Raw genomic sequence first — 27,899 nt, 5'->3', positions numbered from 1 at the left:
CCTTTACCCCCCCCTCCCCCAATAGAATAACATTTAGTGCCCCTCCCCCTATGAACTGTCCTCTTACCCTTCCCACTGCTCCCAAATACTGATTAGTTTGTAGGCAACAAACCCTTATCATTCGTTAATATGCGTAACAGTGTCTGTACTGTGAGACTAGACTGGCCACATACTGCATAGGCTCTGTACTGAAGCTGCTCCTGGAGTTGTTGTATTCTTAGAAACAGCAGGAGTTACTACAGCATGGTAACTCCTTGGTAACAGAACACGTCTATTATACCTCATCCATGTGTTCCTTTAAATCTAATTCAGGTCAACAGGTTTGAAAAACAGAACAAAGATGATGATCTCATCCGACAGGTAGCCACATCCATCATCTCAGAATTCAGACGATAAAATCAGACTTGAATCAAAGGGAACTGGGGTAAACTAGATAAATAAAACCCCAAACAAACACGGAATGTTACATTTATCATTCAAATGCCAAGTGGTTATCTTTATCGGCGAGCTTGTGGCAGAGAAGATGGAGGTGGGGGGGGGGGGACATTCTTTCTCACTTAGCATTCCATAGCTTTGAATCATAAACCATTTTACACCTTCAAGTGGTCAGTAATAAATCGATACAAAATAGTGAACTTTTGTTGAATATGCCACAAATGGTCCCTATTGTGACTGAAATATGACCACCTGGAGTGGTTTCACTTGGAAAAAAACCTGATTTTTCTGGGGAACTTTTATGCATGTTGTTGTGTTTCTAAGAAAGTGACATTTTTCATTACAAGTATATGCAATGCTTGCCTGTCTGCATTTTAAATTTCATTTGACAGATATATTGAGTTAAGGAATGTTTGGATTTCTTGCTGTTATTTCATAGGTTCTTTTTTTTTTTTTTTTGGATTAATTTTTTTCAGGGTTTCGGAGGTGGGACAGGGAAGTCAAAAAATCTTATAGATTTTGGAAGCTTGACTTCATTACATATCTGTATTTGAAAGTCATGGTATTCAATTATATATTCAATCTTGCTAAATAATACTTTAAGTTTTTGAGCTCTATTTCATTTTTACTGCCTACACATACACCTGTGAATGGATTCCTCCCTCACTGAACAAAGGCATACATCAGTGAGTCACTCCTGATCCGTCAATGGATATCACAAAGTTTGTAAGATATATCTCTGTTTGTATTTGTGGACGCAAACCAAAGTAAATACAATAATATGTAATATGAGAATAAAATCGACTGTTATGGCCCGAAACCAATGTTTGTGTCTGTGGTTTGACTCCAACCCACTTCATTCAAAAGAACCCTTAGATCTGGTGGTCAAGAAATAGCCGCTGTGTAGCTATCAGAGAGAGAGAGAGAGGAAGAAAGAGACTGGTTGATAAATTGCTACTAGTTTGGAGAAGATTGTGGTTTCTTAGTGTGACCAGAGGTTGTCTTTTCTCTGCGTAGAACCATTAATGTGGTAGCAAATCAAATTGATTCACTGCTTACCTACCAAGAAGCTACCAGGGATATCACTTTTGCGGTCGGGGAATAGCTGGAAGACTCAACCAAACCCAAACTTTGTGGAAGGACCAGATAAATGTTAACTCGCAGGTTGCCAAGTTTTGATAGGCATGCCTTTGTTTATTATGACATTTCAACTCAATAATGCATATTATTCTTCCCCTGTGTGAATGAAGAGTCTACCGAGGAGTTGAAAACCTCACAAAAATGATTTGGCATTGATGCAAAGTTTTAAGAACTAATAAAATATGTAAGTCCTGCTCCACAAGAAAATCTTTGTAGTCTCCTGGAAAGCCAGCCAAAGCCCCCCTCCCCCCACACATTTCTTGGTATTTCATCAGAGTTTGTGTTGAGAAGTGCTGAAATGATAATCAAATGAATAATCCATGAATTTAAGTCATCAATCAAAATGATCTCCTTTTGAGGGAATTTATATCTTCCCTAATCAAGGATATATGCATCTGTAAGGTGTAGAAAACAGAAGTGCTATTCTTTCCAGATTGTTCTGTATTTAATCCTCTTTGCATGTGTGTGTTTTCCTTTGATCTTACATTCTCTTTACCCCTTTTTACTTATAACATCAACCTTCTCTGCCCCTGGTGTTCATCTGAAACTTTTCCTCCCCCGAAAGGACTACATTTGTACCACAAAATCATTTTTTCTTCCCTTGCTGATGAAAATTGCAACAACTAGCATTTCAGACACATCTTTAACTCCTGACCTATGAGTGATCAAACCTTTTGATCTGCATGTGTCTCATGTCAGCTATCAGTAGTCATTATGGAGACATCTTAACTCAATAATCATCATCGCTTAAAATCATGCTGCTCTCATTCTCTCACTCTTAAAGAGAAAGCCCATCAATGTTTAAAAGATCAAAATCAAAACTTCATCTTGAATATAAAGACAAACCTTTTATTTAGGAGTATGGTTATGCTGTATTAAAAGAAAAAGGACCTCATTAACAAGATAGATGTACATTTGTAGTTATAGTTTCATCAATCAAATATCTCAACAGATCCTCTGCAGAAAACAGTGCAGTAATTACACTGAAGCAGGGAGCAATTGAGTCTGAGAAGTTTTGAAAGTTAAAAATGGTTCCAGAAGAGAGAATAGGATGTACCCCTCAAAGAAGTCAACCTTTATTGGCATAGGAAAATCTTCAAAGAGCTACAAGAAATCCCAGATTGGTCTTATAATGGTATACTTCATATCTTAAGTGTTGGGTATGTCTTTAACATTGCCTAGCAGGAATCGTCCTGTCTCCCATGTCAGCACTTGTACTCCAAATACATGTATGATATCCCCTGGGATGAGTAAATTCAAATCATATGAAGATCATCACAAATGTTTCAGGAGATCCGATTCACTGATGACTCAGATCTAAACCTGACAGCAGAAGGAATACATGGATTTACTTTCTATAATGCCAGAATAAATTAAGGAATTCGAATTGAGACAGAGAGAATGTGATATGCCTGTTTGGTGTGTTTCAGTGTAACATCAGTAATTTTTAACAAAAAGGGCACACATGCTCTATGCACCCATCTCAGCAATGTCACTGATATATCATCACTTTCTGTAGAACCGGAAAACTGTATTGAATTGTCAAGGACAACCTTTTTCATTGCAAGAGACTTTCACAAAGTTCCAAAAAAGTTAACTTTGGTCATCTCTCTAACCATTTTGCGGTTCAACCTTTTGCGACCTACTTCAAAATTCACAAAAGTTGATGCAGTCATATGTTTCTGGTTCTACAGTCCATGGTAATCTGTTGTTGTGTTGATTGTGTTTCTCATGTATTGTAATAGTGGATAAGCATGAAGCACAGGCTGTAGTGAAGCAATCATTTTATGATACATCATACACCATCATGATGAAGTAGTTTTCATATATCCATCCTAAGTCTTGCGATATTCTTCCGTACCCCTCAATTTGCTCTACATCAGACCCCCAGCTGGCTGCAATCATGTAAACCTTTTCCCCTGAAAATACCATATTAATAGCATCTGGAAATCCAAAGTTTTGTCTATGACTGAGAGATCACAGTGTGATGCTGTCAATGATGATTGAGAAAGACAGGAAAGCTATCCTCCACATCATCAAGATGGATGCTTAGAAATCAATTTACCGAGAGGAAATGTTCTTTGGTGACTGACTCCCCTTATCTCATCTCTATCTTTATGACTTATTCCTGCGAAGGCTCCCCAAGAGCAATCTATAAAATTTATTCGGTCTCTTTTTCAGAGCTTTTTGCAAAGGAATTCTCGTTGTCTTCTCCGTGTTCCAGTAACCTAGTTTTTGGATTCCCCCTTCATGACACCATGTTCTAATTCTAAACCATGGTGGTTGTAACAACATGATCCTCTGTCCACCCCTGTCTGGGGACTAAGGAAGATGTTTCTTTTTTTATTGCTTCCTTCCCGGTCTGGCGATTTGATGGATCAGATATCTTAATACTATAGTATCCTTTGATTGCTTCGTCAGGATTAGTGCGCTCTCCCTAGAGGGGGCTATGCAAGGCACTCTTGTCTCATAACCAATTAGCAGACATGATAACGACATGATGATGATGACATGATTAAGTCATGATGATGAACTTTGCATGATCTGTTGGGGATCGTTTGAGAAAACCAAAGTAGATGAGTAGAAGTAACATGTTCGTACCATGGTCTCGTTTCTTAGGGGGGAGGGGGAGGGGGGAGGGGGGGGGGGGGAAGAGGGGATTCTTGAATTTGTCAGAAAAACTTGTTTTTTAGACTTGTTAGACATGACTTATCCATGACAGAATACTGATTTCCACCCTGAGGATATGTTCTTCTCATGTTCATTGACTCTAGAGTGTACTTGATCCTGCGCTTTCACATGACGTTGATGTATGATGGTTTTGGGGGGCTTCCTGACTCATGTTTTCATCCACATTCTTGGACTACCGCTGAAGCAGACTGAAAAGGGATTTTTGAAATCAGGAACTGTAAATCTATTGTTCTGATTGGTAAATCCCTATGGGGATTCAAGATTAAGGTATTAATCCTTTAAAAGGGGAATATTTTGGTGTGTCACCATCTTACAGTATGAAGCGGATTAGGGTTGAAAACAAGTTTCCATCATACTTGTAGTTTGATCTTGTGAAACTTTCTAGAAATACATTAGAACATTGGAAGATGCTATTGAGAAAATTGATTAGAACATGTTGATGGTGGTCTCTGGGGGCTTCCAGAGTTACATTTTCTTCCATAGAATCTACAAGCTAGGTGCGTTGCAGTATAATTAACTGTAACAAAAGCTTTTTGTATGAGAAAGCTTGTAATCTGTATTACTATCTGTTTTGCTTCATGTGACATTGACAAATGGTGATTTGTAAGTGGCTTCCTGGAAATAGACTCGGGGGACAAAATCTATACCTGCATTAAAATTGGAAAATTATGAAGAAGATGAAATATGGTGGCCTTTTGTAGGCTGTGAAGTACAAAGGAGGGAGTGGATGACAGCATTAATCAATCATGTTTTGATAACTAGAATTTTTAAAGAGATAAATGAAAGTTGGACATAATGTGGTTTTAATATTGAATGAGGAATACGGTATCATTCAGTATACTTCACCATCGCAAAGATGTTCAAGGATCAATCAAAGGGCAGTTTCAATTCCCCATTTTATTGCCTACTGGTATGTAAATCATGTTTCGATTATTCAATATGTCAATGTCGTGTTTGTACATTTCAATGGCCGACACACAGTGCTATTGAAAATTTGAAATTGCTTTTGGTTGATTCAAACAAAACAATCTTTATGCTCATGTTATCCTGTCATTTTCAAAGGTTGCATATCATCCACTTTGGCTGCTATAGTTGTCACTTAAAGTGAGTTTATGAAACTTTTTGTTGGTGTAAAAACTGCTTCAAAGCTTGAAAAAAAGGTTCATGATTTTTCAAAATGAAGAACTTTTAAAAAAATAAAAAGTGGCTTTCTGTTCCCAAATTTTTTCCTTGTATTGAGCAAATGCATAAGACATGATGAAAGACTGTCTGTATCATTCTCTAATTGACTGATTTTGATGACATTGATTAATCTGTTGACCACTGAGTTCTCTCATTCCCATAGACTTAATACAGGAACCAACCAGCTCCTGCAGGCAATGGGTTAAGTTTTATTATATTTATTCAAAAATAAACATCATTGAATCGGTCATTTATTTTTGTTTTCTTCCCAGGTCTAGCTGAGCTAGGAACAGTGTGTGACCCACTAAGGAGCTGCTCTATTGTAGAAGACAACGGTCTAAGTGCTGCTTTCACTATGGCTCATGAACTAGGACATGTGTAAGTACTCAGCCCCCCCCCCCCACCAACAAATGATAATGATAATAAGTAATATTTGATTCTTGTACCGGTAATCCATTTTAATGCATGTATTAGCCATACACTGGTACTCAAGGCACTCCAGAATGAGTTCAATATTACAAGCTTGAGTCAGGCAACCATTCCTCCGGCTTCTGTAGGGTACATCTTCTGCCAGGCACATGACATTCACTTCCAGGGGTTGGTACCTTCTGCCAGGCACATGACATTCACTTCCAGGGGTTGGTACCTTCTGCCAGGCACATGACATTCACTTCCAGGGGTTGGTACCTTCTGCCAGGCACATGACATTCACTTCCAGGGGTTGGTACCTGTAGCCAGGCATATAACACTCACTTCCAGGGGTTGGTACCTTCTGCCAGGCACATAACATTCACTTCCAGGGGTTGGTACCTTCTGCCAGGCACATAACATTCACTTCCAGGGGTTGGTACCTTCTGCCAGGCACATAACATTCACTTCCAGGGGTTGGTACCTGTAGCAGACTATTTCATTTGAGTATCATAGGTGATGATAGTGTCTCCAGAGAATCAGAAGGGCATTAGTTCACATCATCGCCATTCTGGCTCTCAACAAATGATATTTGAATGATAATGATGTAGGTTGTATATAGAAATAAGTTGTTGCTACTTGCTACACAAGGAAGCCTCATGCAAGCCTTGCATTCATTTCCATATAACTGGATTATGTTATATATTTGTATTTATCAATGATACTTATCTGTGATACTGTTCAAAAGAGTTTAAAAGAGTGGTCAGAATTCATTGGTTTAAATGTACAATGCCTGTCAGGAAATTAATGTACTCTGCACTTGATCAACCTTGATCTTTTATTGTAACAGCTGTTTTCAGGAAGTTTATCAGTTATTAATCACTATGCAATATGTTACAGTATGTTTGTATATATCAACATATAACTGATTACGTTGCTTTTTTTTCCTTCAACAAAAAAATAGGATGAAAATTAATGTTCTTGTAAAATGTATTTGTGAAAGTTTGGTTTTAGGTGAGGGGTCATTGGATATATGTTGTAATGATACAAGTCAGCTGAAAGAATTTGAAAGAATGTTTTGATCTGTGTTGAGGAATTTAGAAAGTAAAACTGTCACCCAAAAAAGGATCTTTTTGACCATGATAGCTCTTGATGCATTTTACAACTCTGTAAACTCCCAACAGTTATTTTTGCTCATATTTCAAGCTTGATCTCATAACCTGCCTTTGTGTTTGCTGTTTGAAATATTGACCTTTTGTTAAATCTCCCATACCTGACAAAGCTAGCATTCTATTCCCCTGACTTCATATTAATGTCAACCCATTTATCATAATCACTTTCGTGGCAGCGAGTCAGCTTGTGAAAATCAAGACCAATTTCTGTCATAAAGAAAATATGGATACTCTTTTAAAAGTCGGTCAGCAGGAGGGTTAAAATGCTTTGAGGCACTTTTTTAACAACTCTCGTTGTTTGGATGTTAGTGCTATTGTAGCTGGGTTCCTATGACCTATTGATCAGGGATTTGCAAGGGGATCATCAAGTTTAGTTCTCCTAATCCTTTTCCATCATTCAACTGACCCACATGGACTTTTTTTCTCTCTGCCTGCCTCGCCTCAATCCCAAACCTGCTTGGGGAGAAGTTTCGGTTTTGCCGGCTGCTATGACCATCTCCGACCACCTCTGACCATTGAGTGGACATGCATGGAAGTCCGATATTGAGGCCAACAATTCCCTGTGCTTTCGTTGACTGGCACATGAAGTACTTTTGTGTTTTTGTATTCTCTCAGTTCCACCTGTATTCTATTCATGCTGGCTATTTGCAGGAGGGTAGGCTATCCCAGGAGACGAAGAGTTGGGGTGGGTGACCTACAAAAGATGTGTTTATCAAGGCTAACTGACAGTAACTGACTGCTAAGGAATAGGACAATGGTTTGATGATAGAGGGACAAAGAAGGCTAGAATGATAAGGATGATAAATACAACCCATTCATCTTTCTGCCTGCTTTTAAAGTTATAATAGATCCATTGCTGAAGCTAATTGTCATCTTCATTTGATCGAATTGCCATTCAAATTACAATTAAAATTACATTAGAACGATCATGCTTTGAAGCAAATTGGTTTCATTTATCCCTTAATGCGTAAACATGTTGAGTGATTTCACATTGATAGGTCTCTAAGGATAAAAGTTCTTTGAAAGCAATGAAATCAACAAGGATGTTCTTTTAAATATACTGCTCTTACAAGGTCTTATTTTTTTTATTTTTTAAAAAAAAATTTGCAAAATTGTTTATATGCACTTTTTGAACTTCATGATGTTGAGCTATCAATCAATTTTATTGAGAGGCAGACAGACAATCAGTCTATGAAGGTTTTCCTAGATCTGTCATGGTCATCTTCCTGTAGGATGCACATCTCTAAAAAGAATGGATATTTTGTGTCTCTATCAGTCCATTTGTGTAATTTTGATTGCAATTATGATAGGATCAGATTGATCTTTTACAAAATATCTGTGGATGTACAACTTTCTTTTAACTGTTAGTATTGCTCTCTACCCCCCCCCCCCCCTCTCCCCTCTCTCTCTCTCTCCCCCCTCTCTCTCTCTCTCTCTCTCTCTCTCTCTCTCTTTCTCTCTCTCTTTTTTTTGTCTAGAAAGAGAACATAATAATATGTGTAAAATAAGTATATGGCCCAATTAATTTCCCATCTCAATTTATCACTCAGGATTAGATCTAATATTTACCATACTCTTATTACAGAAAGGATTTTAAAAAAATACTGTATAAATGCTAGTAATGTAGAAATGAAAAATTCACTATTTCATTGAAAAAGCTGAATTTTTGTGACTGAAAAGGAATCAGTCTTGATCATTGTCATTCACAGTTTGTATTGTTGCAAGCTTGTGATCAATGATCTCTAAATAGAATTCATCTATCTATGAAAGCTTGACCAAAAGATGTATGTTGATGTTGGCCCTTCATGACTCTTTCATGAATAAACTCTTTCAAAGATTTCAGCTGTCGTTAATTTGATATAACACATTCTGTTCTTAATTGAAAGGGGTAATACGGAGGTAGGATAGGGGAGGAGTGCTTTGTTAACTGAAATAAAACTACATGTATTGCTAAATATACCCTCGAACTTAGTCACTGAGATGTTATCAAACAATTAAACAACAAATTTCCAGCCAAACAAATGTCAGCTATTTAATTGTTGGGCTTGAAGGTCTATGACAGGTAGTGCTAATAATAGGAAACCACAGACAGGAAGTTATGTCATTCTGATAAAACCATGTCCATAGTTACCACCTACACAAGTGGTCAGGTTCGTGGTGGCTGCATGGCGGCCATCTTGAATCCAGTCTGCCTGTAACCTCTGATCGACCAGTCATCACTCCTGTTTATAGACCATAGTCTGCTATTTTAGACCTTCCTTAAATTAAGTTGTTAGTGAATGACAAGGAAGCTCTGTCTCAAAATTATTCTCTTGGTTTTCGCATGCTACCTATTTTGTTGTAATAAGTTGGAATCAATTAGAAGTGAGAGGGCAGTGTAATGGTCAAGAGGAGACAATCACTACATATTTTTCGTACGGCTATGAAACTGCAAAATCCACAATAAAATACTGAAATAATGCCTACACTGATGAATAGGACCTATTTGTTTCAAGTTTATTTAAAAATTACAGAGGATAAGATTTTTTTTATATTAGCAAAAAGGATGCCAGAAGGACTACTAGATTTGTCCTTTATGTGAATAAATTAATGTCTGTCGAGGTAAACAATCAAAACCCATGGACTTGTACCTTGCTGCTTAGTTGCACTTTTACCTATTTAGTATGGAAACCATATAAAGTGGTAATGCACTTTCTTTGTATCAGGAAATGGAATAATATGTACATCTGTTGTGGTGATAAAGAAGGACATTTTATCCCCTTGGTTGAATTCTGTTTTGACAATCAAAAAGTCAGTTCATGTTCTTTCCTTTCCAAAAGTTCTTGTATTTTGAAGAAGTAAATGTATCAAACTGAAGAAGATGAGGATCTTTGAGAATGGTTTTTGATGTGATATTACATGATTGCTCAAATCATGCTTGCAGGATATGACTATAGGATTAAATATTACGTTTACGGGTTAGAGCAAGACCTATTGTGCTCGTCAAATCTCCATGATGCGATGTATTTTTCTCAAATACTCTGCAGGGCTGGATTATGAGAAGCAAACGATACACATTACATTGCAATGAATCCTGTTTAAACCAGGACCCAACTCTTATTTGGGCATTCTAGTATCCATCCAGGAGCATGATATCGAAGCGCAATTAGGGGAATTTAGATAGTAATTTGTCGGATGCTATTACCCGCAGTCCAAACATACTGAGAGCATTACATTACCTCCGTCCCATTATTTCTGATGAGAGCATCTATCTACCCGCATCCCAACCAACCAACCTCTGCTCGGGTGATAACAGAGTCCTCTTTTATCTGGCCCAGACCTCCAAGTAGTTCAATACCCCGGGATATTTTTGCTCATAATGTGAATCAACATGGCGATGGGATGGTAGGATCTGGAGGAACATGAAGGAGAGAGTAAGATGGGGTTTAGGTTTACAATCCTCCCCTGATCCCAAGTTTTCTTTCCGTTAAGAGTTGCCTGGATGGATGAGAACGATTGTTAATGCCTGGGATTGCGAGTGGAGGAGATGGGATGGAATGGGAAGAAGGATGGTGGCCATTTTGGAGGAGGGAGGGATGATGATAATGAATGAAAGTCTTGTCTATTTTTAGATGCATCCAAAGTGTAACTTCTTATGCCCAAAGAAGTTAATAAAAGATTGCTTCAGCTGTAGAGCTGCAGACTGTATCATCAAAGTTGGACTTTTATTACAGTATTTATCAGCATACATCTCAAGTGATGATGTCAAATCCATGGAACATGATGAGTCTTCTGGTAGTATTCAGTTGAAACTTGAAAGTAGGAAAAAAATGTTCAAAAATATAAGATATCATTGTGATGAAGAAAAAACTATGAGCTCAAATGAAAAAAATTCAAATGAATTACAGAATTCATGAAAAAGTATACCATAAGTTTGTGAAAAAGGAAAAAACAAACAAAGTTGGCACACTCCATTTCCGTTGTTTCATCAATCATTGTATCATTGATATGAAAGATCGTATCCTAGATGCGAGGGATTTCTCCATCATTTCTCAAATGATTATATCCATATCTAATAAAATGTGAGACATATTTAGACTCACCAGGGGTGTCCCAGGAAACAATGGTGTGATTGTGAGGTCATGCTTTATGTTTATAAACAAGAAACAAAGGGTAAAAAATATATTTGGAGCGAATGCCAGCTTTTTACAAGAGGCTACGTGAGGCAAGGGTCGTTTGTTATACTATTTTGGTTTCCTTGTTTATATCGTGACTGTTGACTTAGATGGTCAAAGATGACTCATCGAAAGATAATTTCAGAGTAATAAAATTACATTTTTAGCTAGGCTTAGACAAAGGTAACACCAATTCGCGAGCCGACATTCTAAATGTATGTATGAAGGTCAATTTATGGCCAGACAGGAACGAGACGCATCGATCAAGCGCATTGAATATTTTTTATCATGTTTAATGTGTGTAAATGAGTAATCTAGTTGTAATACCCCAAGGGTGTGTATTTTGAGCCAATGTTACAGTTCTATGTAAATTTGATTTGTAGCCAATGTTTAAGAGGCTGCCTCGTGATTTCATGATTATTTATAAACTTTTGCTATGATGTAGGTTGCAACCTAGATATAGTTTTCTGGACCGGGAACTTTTATTAACGGCTATATGTTATATCTTATATTGACTCGATTACTGAAAAATATGATTTGGGAATACATTTACCATTTCAAATTGTAAGCACATATTCTGTTCCCAGGCTATTCCTCTGGGGAATTGATTTATTAGTGAGCAAGGATACAAGACACATGTTGTGCAAGTTAAATTTGAGGATTGTTACATTTTACTAGACAAGTTGAGGGCTAGAAGGGCATCAAGCCAACTTGGACCTTGCTGGGAGAGCATGCATATCCATTCAGTGACCGGGCATCATTGCGGATGCATTTTATGATGAAGGGTCCGGCCAACTTCCCATCTTGCCGAAATAACTTGAGGAAGATGGTAACTCGTCCCTAGATAGTCTGCCCCTAAACCATACAGGAAGTCATTGGCTGCCACGGGGGCTTCATTCCACTATTGTCAGCAATAACAGGAAGGAATTCCAAAAAGAGATGTCCTCCCAAAGAACACCATTGAGATGGAAGCAAGGGACCACATCACCCATTTCACCTGTGTGACCTCCACTAAACATCTAGCTGACATCTAATCTGATTTTAAACTGCCCGTATTCTCCCAGGGATCAAAGAATAGCTGCTCCTTGGGGTGGTGAGGGGGTATTTTTGTTTACAGAGAATGTTAGAAATTCATAGCTTTTATCTAGATTAAAATCTGGCTTTCTCGTTTGGTTGTAGGGATAGCCTGGCCTATTATAGAGAGCAATGACCTGGCATATAGATGTACTCATTCATATTTTGTAGCTCTTTGCATATATGTGCATTATCTTTAGCTTCTTGAAAAATACTAGCATCCTCCAGAAATTATCTATTTACTCTATTCAAAGGTTCTTGTCTTTACTCAAGGAACTCTTATTTCATTTCCCTTTTTAAAACAATATTTCTTCCTTTTTAACTGTATTTTTTATTTTAAAAAACAAACAGTTATAAAATATATATTTCAAAAATGGAGTATCATTAATATCCTGCAAATATGTACTGAATCAAAGCAATACAAAAGTAAGCAGTAGTAATTTACTTTGTATCTCTGCCTAATCATCTGATAAATAGATATGTTTACATCATGATATCACAAGAATAACAATTCATAGATCATTCAAATTTTTGAAGGAAGATCACGATATTGGATGAATCAGCAAAAGAAGAAATGACCCTTACGAAGGCTAATCGTGTGTACGTGATAAACATGAGTCTGTCTGGGTGTCTTATCTGAGGATTCAGGGCAAAGACCTTTGACCTCTCAAACATTGAACCTGAACATGGAGGACAAGGCAAGTCTGTCCCCGAGGAGATACATCACTCTCCCTAGGGCATGATGGGATACATCTTTCTCCTCCCAACCCATGGTTCATCGTGACCCCATTTGACCGGGAGCTATCTCTCTTGTGTCTCTCTGAGACGATGACCTTCCTCTCGGGAGGATAGACAAACAATGGTGACTGGACACTGGCCACTTGTTGGTCAGGGTCACTGTCAATGGCATCAAGTAGTCTATGCATCGCAGACCCAATGGTCAAATCATGGAACTACTGGTCAGATCAAGGAGGGCTAGGTCCCAGAATACAGAATACTTGCTTCAAATGATGCCAGAACCTTATGTTTCACAAATACCCAGAAAGAATTGTCTTCATTTAAAACATATTTACCCAATGGAGCCCTTGTAATTTTATTCTTCAGGGTGTTTTCAGTGTCTGCCGAAAGCTCGGAATCTGAACCCGCAGACTAGGTCATTCGGCCACAACTCACACAACTCACAAAATGGAGTGGTCACTTCTCATCAATGAACAATGTGACATCATTGTATAGCTGTCGAGTATTTGCCAACCAACTGTTATATGGTTGCCTTTGGTTGTTGGGGTATTATACCCATCCGATATCAAGCGTGTAATCTGGTGTTAATCGGGCTTTGAACAAATTTTGGACCCAAAGATGCCATCAGTCATTTTATTTGAATGAGTTCCTTTCAAAGTTATTATTTTTTTTTTTGGGGGGGGGGGTGGGAGAGGGATAAGTGTTGTGAAGGTTTGTCTGATCTGTATCAGCATTTATTAAACTCACGGATATTGTGTATAAGGTTTTCTTCATCAGCTGAATAATGGCAGATTTTGTCATCAGGAGATGTTGAAAGATTTCATTTTTTTTGGTGAATCAAATGTGTATTAATCTATTTATACAATTTTGAATATGATATACTGATGGAAAGATTTTTATCAATTCCATTTCCTGCAATTATACAAAAGTAATTTGTTTTCGTAGGTTGCAGGTTAAACAGTGTCCTCCTTTCCACACAGCTAATTATTCTGTTTTTTTCTCCCTGTTCCAAATGTCCAAACGTACTTTCTCAATTCCTAAAAAGATCAATCTTTTTTCACTCACAAACTCTAGAATGAAAGTCACTTCTTTCATAGGAAAATAGTAATTACCGGTATTTCAGCTCTAATGATTTTCACCACTACTAGAACTGTAAAAGCCATCGTTCTCATTGGTCATTGCATGGGCTAAAATGGACATACAAACTTATGAATGGGTAGTGGAAACAGGCTGCAAACAGCATCAGGTGCTATAGTGTATGAAAGGAGGATATTTGAAGTTTGTTGTCCTGAAACTAACTTGGTAATGATAAAATCCTGAAAATGTGGCTCCAATTTTGAGAGTGTAAGTGATTTCAATTATCACTTCGCCATCCTAGTTTCAGAGCCCTTCGGCATGGTATTATCTAACACTGCATCTTCATCATGTATGTCCTTGTGTTCGATGTGGTAGGGCCAGAGTATACCAATATGAAATGGATGGTTTTAAAGGTAAGGTATAATTTATGAAATGTGATGTGGTCCCGTTCATATTTTTGCTGGAAATATCCTGTGTGAAATGAGCTACAGAAATACAAAGATGGAAGTAGGTGTCTTTATCACTTACTGGTATTTATGACCACTTCAAAAATGAGAAAGATACTTTCCTAACATATATAATTTTATTATTTTGCTTTTTTTTTTGTCAGCTTCAAGCAATTACATCTGACAGAAAAGAATTTCTCACCTCTCTGATAAGCTACAGTCCCATATACGTCCCGGACCGTCCCGGACCATCCCGGACCCCATCCGGGGTGATCCGGGATTCGGTCCGTGTTGACATCGTGTTGGCACCGGGGTGGTCCTGGATGGTCCTGGATGGTCCTGGATGGTCCTGGATGGTCCTGGGCGGTCCAGGACGACCCCGGATGTTTTTGACGGTCAAAAACTGCCGGGGTGGTCCGGGACGGTCCGGGACAATAGTTTGATCCGGGGTGATCCGTGTAGCCACCGTGCTGGGTCCGGGGTCATCCGTAGTGGCGCCGGGGCGGTCCGTGTTGATCCGTGGCAGTCCGGGAGTGAGTTATTGACCGCCCAGGACCATCCAGGACCATCCAGGACCATCCAGGACCATCCAGGACCATCCAGGACCACCCCGGTGCCAACACGGTGTCAACACGGACCGAATCCCGGATCACCCCGGATGGGGTCCGGGATGGTCCGGGACGGTCCGGGACGTATATGGGACTGTAGCTTTTAAAGCATCACACTTTTTTGAACAAAACATCCCGGACCATCCCGGATCACCCCAGACCATGGTCCGGGATGGTCCGGAGTGGTCCGTGCTCGTCCGTGCTGGTCCGGCTTTATATGGGACTGGGGCTATACCACAAGCAGGCTTTATAAAGCTTTTTTTTGGTTAAGTTTGAAAAAAATTCTCCTTTGTATGTTCTGGAAATAAAAGAGATATTATAGGCATTTCAGATTCTACATGAAGCAAAGGCATTTTGAAAGTTAATGGATTTTCTTTAAAGGTGGTAGTTCATTACAGCTCTTTGGAATTTCATATTTGTTTCATGAGAAGAATTGCTAGCTAAGGGTTTTTTTCCCCCCAATATATTTGCTTCCGCTGTTTTGTTGTTTCTAACATTGTACAAAAGTAATTTTGTATAGAGACAATATTTTCACATGTGGAAGACTTTCGCCAGAAAACCTTGAATCAGTTTTAAAGATGAGCCCCTCTTGATGTAATATTGATATATCAGGTCATTATATGATCATAAAAGGGAATTTGTGAGGGAGGGAAGTTTCAATAAACCTTGAATCTTTTTTTCATCAAGGGTATTCAAAAGTTGAGAAGCCCATGATGTGATGAACGAGAAGGCTTTGTGGAGGAATTTACAGAAAAACATTGAATTTCCTCTTTAAAGATGGCAGGATTTTCATTTTGATGTGATATGATAAATACAAGGCTGCATTTCATCCATATTTCATCTAAATTGACAATTTTTTTGGGTGACCATATTTTAGGGGTCAAGGAGGCTAGGTCTGGAGACTCCATTTAGGGGATGGTATGGTTACCATGGCAACTGTTATATACTAATACCCTCATGTGAAGACCTGCTATAGTACCATAGTACATGAATATGAATATGTTTATTAACTGGAACTTGTGTGTGTCCATTTCTTCCTGTCTTTGTTTGTAATTATGCCTCTTTCAATTATGTGAAATTTGACCGCTGAACATATTCTCTTACATTGTTTAGTCTGTTTTTTAATATTTGTTGTCAAAATACGTGTTTTGTTTGGGAAATAGAAGAGTATTACCTTCTTGTCCAGTGTTGTCTTAACCTCATATCACTTCTTTGGGTCAAGCTTAGTCTGACATTCAGACAAGAAAAAGTTTCCTTCTTTCAGTTCATTTTATTTCACAAATCATTCTGTTAGTAGTGATAATGAAACTGAAAACCAGCCCTCAAGGAATAAATGTGATGAATACCTGTTGCACAAGGATTTCGTTTGGAGGGATAAATTTTGCTGTTTTTGATGATGATGACATCGATGATGAAGATGATCATATGATGCACCTTACATACAAAGTATATGAATTCATCATGTTTATACATGTGTGTATTGAAAATATTATCTAAATAGTTGATGGCTTCTCAGGGAAATACACATTCTGTTCCAGAGTTTGAGCCAAAATCAAGAGTTTATTTCAATTATTTATTGAACTAATGATTTAAATGGCAGCCTTGGCCTGTTGAAAGATACTGACAGAACATCCTCCTCACAGCAAAGAGGACAGATAACAAAACTAGAGTCAACAGATAATCAGTGAAAAAATACATTAACAAAAGAAATCAAACCAACCTCTACTGTAATTTATTGATTGAATATTCATTAGGAAAGTTCAGAAGAGGGATAGGTGTGATGCAAATGAAAACTTGAATAGACAGCATCTCTATTCAACCTCCACGGTAGCATGTGGTGATTACATTTGGGTGATAGAAAGTAATTTGGTTTCTATCAGTTTAGGTCAAGTACATGCTATGCCTGACTTAAGCCATGTTCACTGAGGTCCATTAATGGACCATGGCCTCATAAATTTCATGCTCTTTTGAACTTGTTTGCGTCAGTTCGGTTGCTCCGTTTGACATTGAGATACTACACCGTTTTGGTTTAGCAAGCCAAGTAAGTTTTACGATGTGACAAATTGACTTTCAACTTGTCTTGCAGTTTTGATTTTATCCTCCTGTTTGATGGGTTATTTAAAGTGCTGCTGAGCTAGGCTCATTATATTTTACAGTTTTCCCTGGAAATTTGAGTGAGATGTAAAATTGCCAATATCAGAACCAACAAATCAGTGCTTATGATCATGGAAAATGACATTAATTACTATATTGTCAAATTTTAGATCAAATATACACTTTTCTCAATTTCTAATTTATGTTTATTTTTGTGGATAATGAAATTGCTGGGAATGATACAAGAAAAGATGCCATTTGACAATAAATCAACCTCAATGTTCCCTTGTGGTGATAATCTGCAATTCTGTATGGATTAGAAGTTTTAGCAAAGCAAAGTAAATGTTTCAGCAAGAAAAACTCATACAATTTAATGCAGACCTAATATAATTTCTGCTCTCAAAAGGAACAAGTACATGAAACTGTATGAATTTTGAATGCTGCAGAAATTTTGCATTCAGGGTAGTGAAATTATGTAGACTTAATAAGATCAAGCAAATTTAGGATAGAATGATTTTCAAGCACTGAATTTTTTTTAATGCATGTTGTACAGAAATCAATATGTACTAATACTAAGTGTGACACATTTAAATATTTCATGTGTTTCTGTATTGTTTTCGTTATGCTTTGTTATGTACTGAAAGTTACCTTTTATTTTGTGGAGGATATTTTGCACAAGTTCACAACAGTAAACTGACATTTCTCCTTTAACTACCATCTCTGACTCAGCACCAAGTGGGAGATCTCTACCGATAATACAAATAGAAACATGTTATGTTGATGGAAGGGATTTCATACAGAGGATAGAGGAGGAGTTACTCTATCAATCGGAGGATATTTTGTTTGGAGGTTGTTCGTGGGAACATATTTGTCAGTTTTCTGATTTGCTGAAGAGTTTGACATTTCTTGGAACAGCATCTCATTTTGAATCATTAGTACTGGTATAGTTATAAAAAGGATTGGAATGGGGATGAATGTATCTGTGTCCTTTAGTTAAGAGGGTATATATTTTGGAATTTATGTTGGTAAGTATAATATTTTGTATTGTAGAAGAGCAGCTTTATGTTCCTTGGCACTGTATTAAAGCCTGTAATTTTGAATAACTGATATTTCTAAAAGTGCTATTTCTCTCTCTTTCTACCCTCTCACTTTGCATTACAGATTCAATATGCTGCATGACAGTAACTTCAAATGTCAGAGTGACATAGTTGCAGGAAAGTACGCTGTAATGGCCCCCACGCTCAACTACCATTCCAGCCCATGGAAATGGTCCAAGTGCAGCCGAAACCAACTCACAGAATTCTTAGAGTAAGTAATTAGCGTGATTGACATCTCTGAAGTAGTCTGGATATCATGCTACAACTTACTTGTTAGCCTATGCTTAAAATATCTCCTCCTCCCCTCTTCCTCCTCCTCTTCCTCCTCCTCCTCCTCCTCCTCCTTCTCCTCCTCCTCCTCCTCCTCCTCCTCCCCCTCCTCCTTCCCTCCTCCACCTCCACCTCCACCTACTCCTCCTCCTCCCCTCCTCCTCCTCCCTTCCTCCTCCTCCCCTCCTCCTCCTCCTCCCCCTCCTCCTTCCCTCCTCCACCTCCACCTCCACCTACTCCTCCTCCTCCCCTCCTCCTCCTCCCTTCCTCCTCCTCCCCTCCTCCTCCTCCTCCCCCTCCTCCTTCCCTCCTCCACCTCCTCCACCTCCACCTCCTCCCCCTACCCTCCTTCTTCTTCTTGGTCCTGCTCCTCCAGCTCCCTTAAAAATTCTCCTCCTTATCTTCCTCCTCCCGTTCTTCTTCTCAACTATTTCCTTCTCCTTCCCCTCCTCTCTGTCCCTCCTTCTACCCTTCTCTTCCTCCTAGTACCTGTACAGTAAATGTTCATAACATACCTGTACATGTATACATATACTATTATAAAACTACCTTTCCCTCTGCTTCTTCCTTTGCCTCTAGAATATTACGCCTACAGAATAGTACGTATAGGACAAATCAAATGTTACTAGATATAAACATGCAAAAGGTGGTTGTAGCAGAACTCACAATGGATAAAAAGAATAAAACAAAATACAGAGATTTATAAATATATTGTTAAAGATAAAGATGTATGTAGTTATATATAGTGACAGAGGGGGATTGAATTTATTAAGAGATGTCATAATTCAGAATTTTTATTGGGACATTCCTTGATGTGCCAAGAGCTGTAAATGGATAATGCTGTGTCGGCAGGTTGATGAGGTTTGAACTCTACTTCACATTTGGGAGATATTTCTTTCCTAGGGCGAGAGACGACCTCTCCATTGCCTTTTTTGTGCCGATTCCTAATATTAAAAAATCAGGTGAATTGACTGCTCCGAAGCATGGCCCGGTCCATTCACAGTATCCACTAACGCGAGGAAAATGTGTTGGTTTTTATAGCATTGCACAAAAGGTGTAATGAGGTTAAAGATGATTAGGAGGAAGAAATGATGTTCTCTTTTGTTCAGACATCCTCCTGTTTCCTTTCTTGAGGGCACAAAGCCAAGATCAACATTTGTTGCGGCAGCTTTTCTAGCACGTTGTCGTTATGGCTGATTTGCTAAATGCCCTAATGAAGAATTGATTTTTCACCTGTTTGTTTGAGTCATCTGTGGATGGTATGGGGAAAAAAAGAGATAAGAATGATCTGTGAGTGACCAAATTGTGGTATGTGTAAACTCAATGACTTTATCGTATAAATGCACTTTGGATAACCTTTCCTGTACTTTTCAAATTTCGTTAGACCCCTAAAAGTTGGAACGAAATCCCATCAAAAGATTGGATGTCACACGCACTCAGTCAAGCGTGGCCGATGTGGATATAAATTTAAGGAAATGACTGGGATATGAAATCCATTGTCACCGGGCCCCAAAGGAGGGATTTGAAATGTAATAATTCCTTATTTTATTCATCCCTGATTTTCATTGAGTTTTGTGTGCGACTCGGTGACAATTGCGTGTTGATATTGGGTGATGTTGTTGATGGGCTATATCCCCAGAGGCCTCTTCCCCACAGGGACTTACGATCGGGGGATCAAACAGGAAAATGGTGACACACAGCCCAACGATAGATGCTACAAGCTCCAATCACTCACAGATCTATACAATTGCGGCTTTGGGATTCACTTGTCAGCCTTTGTCCCGTAAATTGATTCCAAAGTACCCCCAATTCGATGAGTCTTTAAAAAAAAAAATCATCACCGTTATTCAAGGTATTTCATATTTATATTTGTCACTCTTTCTGAAATATGAGAAATTGATGCGGGATCATGTTGCACAATATCTTCCATTATGGAGTCAATTTATGTTCTCATAAACACAGAGATGGGGTTGTAAGCGTCTACAAAGCGCTATCTTTATCAATGACCCAATTTTCAGAGAGGAATGTCGATATGACCATGACTTCTTGCTCTCAAGTATCTATCAAAGACATCCCCGCAAAATTTCTGCACGAATCTTGTTTGACGGGATGTTCACCGATGTCTTACAATAGGGGCTTTTCAATGTATTGCTTCTTTCTCAAACCCCCATTCATCATATTCATATGACATCCCCCGTTGAACTTCAGAAATCAGAGTCGTTCTATTTTGGCCCGACGATTAAACTCTCGCAACCAGAGATCAGAATCTTGTTCATGAATTCTGAAATGGCAATTTGTTTGGGACTCTTTGGAACCAATTGCCCTGTTTTGTCCTCGAACTTGTTATCTCAGGAAAATCTTTTTATGAAAAAGGGTTGGCAATTTTGAACCCACTATGAGAATGAGTGGCATGTATTTAAGAGGATAAATATTTTTGATGATTTGGTACTGTAGAGATTCTCTCTTTATGAATGGAAAATTCATTTTGAGTATCAGGATCCGTTTTGGTAATGCTTATAACAGCTATCGATGAAATACCAGCAAATTAGCAATTGCACATTGTGAAAGCATGCAATATTTCATACCCCCCCTCCTCCCCCCCCCCCCAAAAAAAAAAAATTAAATAAATTGGGATTTCAATATTTTTACCAAAATGGCTTATCCATAGAGCTAATTCCAAATTGTCATTTTCAGGTACATAAAATATTTGATGATTGTATCAATGATTAATAGAAATCTTTCAGTCAATTTTTACTGAAGAGATAGAGGACTAGCGATTTTTTAGTTTCTCTGTCTCTTACTGCTCATTTTATATTTTGACACCTTTTTGTCATATGTTATGGTACTCTGATGGAGATGTAAAATCAAAACCAGATTATGGCATCATTCTGGGTGGTTACTCCATTCAGATACATTTGATCAAACCATGATGTGGTCGTAAATGGGTGAAAGAAGTCATTTAATTGGTTTGATGTGAAACCCAGGAATATAATGAATAACCTCTCAATTTAACATAATGTTCTGTATGTGTTGTCAAAGATAAAATTTATTGAAAACTTGTTTTAAGTATGGCAGAGGGGAACTGATAAAAGTGCTTGGATTTCTAATTTTCAATTTTTTTTACGATGAGCTGTTTTAGGTCTAGATAGTTACCCTATATGGATATGACATTTATCATATTTTCAATCTTCTGCAAGTGTTTAGCTGCCAATAATTTTGATAATCTTTGAAACTAACTGTATATTTTGGACCCAGACATAGCCTATTATAGTTGCAGTTTTATGGAATGTAGCCTGAATGAGATATATGTGCATTGAATTTGTTACATGTCCTCGATCGACCCGATTAAGTCGTCTCGCATGTAGTTTAAAGGAAACCTTTTCATGACAGTTGTGTGGGAGACTATTATGACTGCTCAGGGATGTATTTTTGTGTGCTTACATCTGACATGTATTAACTTGGATTGTTTTTAGCGATAGTCATCTGTGCATTAGAGCTGATTTCTCCTGAGGACATTTCAATAGAGAGATAAAGACTTCTCCCTTTCCAGGTCTGATTAGGTTTGAAGTGTTTTGATGGCCGGTGCCGGCAGACAATGACGAAGGAGTTAGTGCTTTGGAGCAACTCGATTTGCAGTATAATTTTGTTTCTATCGGGATGGATAAAATATGATTGAGACCAGTTAACATGGTCTCGAATACGTGAGGGACTGATCATGATTAGAAGTGATAGGGTACAGTGTAGGTGGGCTGGAGCTGGGAGTCCATAATGTGAAGATTGTTTCAGAGCCAGTATCAGATTTTGCTGAATGATCTGGTTTTGTTTCAACTGGGTTATATGTTCTGAAGTCCGGATTTTTTATCTTGCTCTGGAGAATAGAATGTGAAGATGAAGTGATCAGAGTGTGAACCTATTACTAATGTGAGAGAACAAATAGTACCTTATTCAAATAAAAAAGTATAGATTCTTATTCTGAAAATGCTTTTGATAAGATAATATTGTTCAACCTATGGTTTAATTGTATAAATGAATTTGTATACACTTGATCTCATTCTAATTTTCAACATTTTAGTTCCAAATTTAAGAATATAACTTTCAAATTTTCAAATTGTGGTTGAATGAGTCATAAAAAGAAATGAGACAACGAAAGAAAAGCAATAGACCTATATGAAGTCCATGAAAATGTACAAGTAATGTGCAATTTTGTTAATCTTTATCTCCATATTGATCTATATCTCCTCTATTCTGTAGTCTTGGATATGGCGAATGCTTATTGGACAAACCGACCGGACCCCGCTCCCTGCCCGTCAGTCATCCTGGAGAGGTGTACAACATCACCCAGCAGTGTGAACTGGTCTTCGGCACAGGGTCAACGCTCTGTACCTACATGGTAAGTAGTACCAAAGGCACGTTCAGCTTGAAATGAGAACGTCAGATACATGTATTGCTCCATCCTGGCTTGAATAAAGGCGTAAGAATGAGAGAAACGATCAGTGAAATTTGAAGGAAAGTCCGATAAAGGATATCAAAGTTATTAGGTTTTAAACATACGATTCTTCAGATGTAATCAAATTAAACACAGTTGGCAACCTCTGATGTATATTACCTTTATATCACCTATATATTACCTTTGATGTATGTTTCATATGTATTGTAATTTGTAGGTTAATTTGCATTTTCTTTTTGTTTTTTTTAACATGTAATTGTTTATCATTGTATTTTGTTTGTTAAAGACAGAAACTCCGAAGGTAAGCGCTTTATAATAACCACCGTTTTTATTATTATTTGATTTACCTTGTTATATAACACCTTTCCAATTTGCTGGGTAATTAATATTCATACCAGTCACTTTAGAAAGAAATAGTATAGATACAATGACTGCTATAAGAGGAATAGTTGTTTTATAGGCTCAAGGGGATGTTGCATCCTGATATCACCTAAGGTGTGCCCCTCCCCCCCCCCCCCCCCCCCCGAGAGCCCATAAAATAACTATTCCTCAAGTTTTAAAGGTAAAGACCAGTTATGGTCATGGGATTGCATTGTGAAAGAAACGTTGTGGAATCGATCAGAAAAGGTTGATCATCTAGCATCTAGCATCTGCAAGGTTCTGGAATCATCAAAATGATAAGAAATTTGGCCCATTCTTCGTAAAGTTACAAGCACTATACACAGAGAGATGTATATGGGACTACCCTATATCTCTCACAGACCATGAGAGAAACAAATTTACCAAATATATGAATTAGTAGGCGGTTTCCCGGCAAATTTTGTATCATGTATTAGTCAAAATATTCTTTCACATGATTGGTAATGAGAGCTTCCATTTCATTTTTTGAAATTGGGGCGTTTCCAATACTGGTCTTTACCTTTAAAGCAGTCATTATATCTGTTATATACCGTAAAAAAGGCCATAGAAGACATCTGCGACTTACCAATCATAGTAATCAAGTTTGTTTACGCTATCGAAGTCTGTGTTGATAACTTGCAGGTAGATGTAGACCTATTCTTTGAATATTTTACAGAACTTTTGGTGTTCTTGCTGTCTGCAGAATGAATGAGGTCTTGTAATTTATCATCATCAAGAAGTTCAAACACAGGAAGAGTCTCTTCAGCCATTTTTACCTTCTTTGGACATAAAATCAAATTTAGATACCCCAAAATCTGAGATTACATGTAGGCCTACAAAAAAAAACAATCGAGATCGGCGGTCGTCTAAAATGTAGCGACCAAATTATCGCACAAAAGCTGTATGGTAGCCGCGCTGCGCACAAACTAAGTTTTAACACGTAAACCAATGGGGATCGCAGCAAAACTATTTTCCTGGTACCCTGAATCTTGCGGGAATATCCCTCATGAACTATTGACCATTACTGGCATTGTTACGGGAATGGCTAATATCATGACTGCAATTTCGACCAATCAGATGGCTAGATTTCTAAAGAGAGGTATATATAATAAGTCATATCTCTACCCTAGATATATCATGGTGTATTTATTTTTGCAAAATGAAAAATTTTGGGAGATGGGAGAGATGCTCTCAAGGAAAATCACAATACTACTAACTTATTTTTGATTGATTACAATTTTGATAACTTTGGTGTATCTCTATCTAATTTTCCTCAAACCTATATTCTTTGATATGACAAGAAATACTTTTGGCAAGTTTCAAGTGTATTGACTGGAAAATTAACTCTTCTTTTTCATTAGCACTACAAGTAGGCCTGGCTTTATCAGCTCGAGTTTGCCAAAGAACCCGCTATTTTCAGACTTGGCATATTATCCCGAAGTTCGAAATTGCGTCTTCACCTTCACCAGACCAAGAGACCGATACGGTCATCATAAACTAGCTTGGACTGGTGCATATTAGCCCACTATGTCCCAAATAGCGGGATATTTTGGAAACAAGACCAACATTTCTTGGGATATTTTCTCAACCTAATATCTCGCTAATTGCAACTGCGGGCTGATGAAAACGCAAATTAGCTGGATAATTTGCTATCGGGATAGTTAAAATAACAGGTTATTTGCCAAACTCGAGCTGATGAGGACAGGCCTAATGAGACTTGATTAGATGTACTGTGAATTGCTGCAAGGTTGTATTAACTGGGCAATCAATCACCAACAACAGAGGTTTCAGTTCTACCCTGGTGAACTATACTGTGAGGCAACAGGCATGAGGCCTGATCTCCAAGAGATTTATGACATAGTCAATTCCATCTGTGATCCCAATATGCAAAGAAAGACATTTATGTTGGGCATAACCAAAACAAATAGTCACAGTGAGTGGTAGATGTGGTGGTAGTTAAATGTTTAAAGGGGTTGTTCGACTTGTACTAACAATATCTTTAAAAAAAAAAGGGGTTTATCTAGTCATTTCTAGGATCTCTAACTAAGTTATGACCTTCTATTTACATTTTGAAATTTGAGGGTGTGGAGTAAAAGTCTGAGGCCATGTGCAAGAGACCTGTGTTTTATTTATCCCTGCATAGATGTGGGATGTTATCCAATTTTAAATTCCATCTCTCACCCTCTCTCTCACATACACTCTCTCTCTCTCTCTCTCTCGTTATCCCCCTCCCTCTCCCCCTCCCCCTCTCTCCCCCTCCCTCTCTCTCTCTCTCTCTCTCTCTCCCTCTCTCTTTTTCTTTCTCTCTCCCTCTCTCCGTATGTACAACTATATTTGGAGAAGCAATCTTTTATCACACTGATGGATACGAATAAATAGAGACAGAATCTATTTCCATTCTGATCAAGAACCAACCCAGGTGCTTATCACAGTAATATCAGTCTACTGGAATGGCTACTCTTTTAGCTTTTAGCCGGTTATTTGGAGGCTGTGCATTCCCACATTACCTGATTGAATGTGGAAGTTTAAACTTGAAAAAATATCTAGTAGACTGGTCCAGAGAGTAAAAAGAAATGGAAAGAAAGTGTCTTTTTTCTGGGTACATTGCTTAGATATGTTTGTCAAATTGCTGTAAATGCTGTGTTAAAAATGATATTTAAGGAAGCCTTTCATACAGCATAATCATTTAGATAAGTAATTGCCCATTTAACTCTTGAATATTCATGACATCACGTATGTAGAAGACAACAGAAGATATCTCTTGTGCCAATACCAGAATTATTCCCTCACTTCAGAAACTTTCCCTTTAAGCTGTTGAACTACGCATGTCGGGCAGTCTACTTGTCGTAAAACATGTGCATTAAAAAGTCATGTGCAGCACCCCAGCAGTGTTTGCCCAATTACTGAATGTCAAAACTATCAATTTGCACCCAAGTGCAATATGATGACTGAAAGTTTACATAATACTGAGGGGGTGAGGCAAAGGTTAGGAAAAGTTCCTCAGGATTTGCTGGAAACATTGTCTCACCAGCGAGGGAATGATTAATGGACGTCATTTCTCAAGCAGTAATAATGGGGTAGTTCATCAGTCAAGTGTTTCTTTCCACTAGCTAGGGATTCAAAAAAACTTTCATTTGGAGAAGAAAAAAAAGGGGTTCGATGGTAGGACAGAGGGGAGTGGAATAGGATAGGGGAAGAAAGATGAGGAGGAAGGGAAGGAGGGCAGGAGGGAGGGAGGGAAGGAGAAGATATTAAATAAGAAGGAATAGGATGGAGTGATAGAACTTGGGGGTCAGGAAGAGTTGATATTGGAGACAGGTTTGTGAAAATATTGGGATGCTGAGGCATCAGCAGGTCGCAAAATATGGGTGAAGGATTCTTGTAAGTTTAGTGGAATCTGAGATGGGTGGGGTCGTAGGGAGGAGATGAGAACGATGATGATGATGATGATGATGATGATGATGATGATGATCATCATCATGAGATCAAGAGAGAGTTATAAGGTATACCAAGTCAGGGAAGGAGGTTGAAGTAGAGCCTGTGTAATACCTGAGCAACTTATACCTTTAAGTTTGTAGTGCACTCCCATCTTTAATACCCCATCCTTGTATTTATGCTAATATTTTCATTTATCCATCCCAGGTGTTATTTAATATGACTTTTATGATGTGTGAGTGACTCTTTGTATGGTGCCAAGCAAACAATCCCCATGTGGTTCACATCATTTATCTAGCACCCAACCAAGGTCATAACTCATTGCACAGGTACAACATTGAGGGAGGTAACATTGGGGAAAATACATCCATGTACATATTTGTACAAAGTGTTCGTGTTCGTAGACCACCTCATGTGAATTGTAGCCCTGTGAACTTGATGTGATCATCCTGTGATCCCCCTTCAAAAATGTTGATAGTGATATACAATTTCATGTAAAAATTTGATAATATATAAGAATCTGCTTGTAGCAGGAGGAAGGCAAGGGGCGTGATGGGAGGGAGGGGGAGGGGGGTCATCCTGTCTCTTGAACCAGTGACCTTACAGCAGGGAAATTATCTTGTCTATCTCAGACATACATGTAGGTCTACATATTTGGTGTATGATGCAGACCATTCCTTTGCTCTTTAGTTGTCTGCAATCAGGGCGCTTGCATGAGCCTCACTCTGCAAACATGAATACTGGACATGACATGAAATCCGTCTTGATGAAATGCAGGGGGACTTTTATCATGAGTGTCCAAATATTGACACGGCGGCAAGAACAGGGGTTAAAACCTGGTAGGTCTATGGATGGAAACAGGCCAGGAGGAAGCCAAGAAGAGATGAAGAAATGGAGAAAGAAAAAGAGAGAGAGAGAGTGAAAGGAAAAGACGTAAACCCTTGAAACTGCTCCAGGGTCTTTAATGTTGTACCTTTTGAGGCAGACCCAATTTTTCATTGTAGATGTAGGTTATGTCGTTATACATTCTTA

General features: G+C 38.2%; 1 protein-coding gene across 1 annotated transcript in view; it reads left to right on the top strand.

The window, feature by feature from the left end:
* Positions 1-27,899, top strand: part of LOC586332 (A disintegrin and metalloproteinase with thrombospondin motifs 9) — an 84,555-nt gene that overhangs the window by 4,686 nt on the left and 51,970 nt on the right. The window contains exons 2-5 of the mRNA XM_030972122.1: positions 5,721-5,826; positions 18,381-18,527; positions 22,838-22,976; positions 23,320-23,334. Of these exons, the coding sequence (XP_030827982.1) occupies positions 5,804-5,826; positions 18,381-18,527; positions 22,838-22,976; positions 23,320-23,334 (324 nt within the window). The 5' untranslated portion in view covers positions 5,721-5,803. The remainder of the gene's footprint in view (positions 1-5,720; positions 5,827-18,380; positions 18,528-22,837; positions 22,977-23,319; positions 23,335-27,899) is intronic.

This window comes from Strongylocentrotus purpuratus, unplaced genomic scaffold (assembly GCF_000002235.5).
Source record: "Strongylocentrotus purpuratus isolate Spur 01 unplaced genomic scaffold, Spur_5.0 spur5_scaffold_6, whole genome shotgun sequence".
NCBI lineage: Eukaryota > Metazoa > Echinodermata > Echinoidea > Camarodonta > Strongylocentrotidae > Strongylocentrotus > Strongylocentrotus purpuratus.
This window is presented reverse-complemented; position numbering and strand designations above follow the sequence as displayed.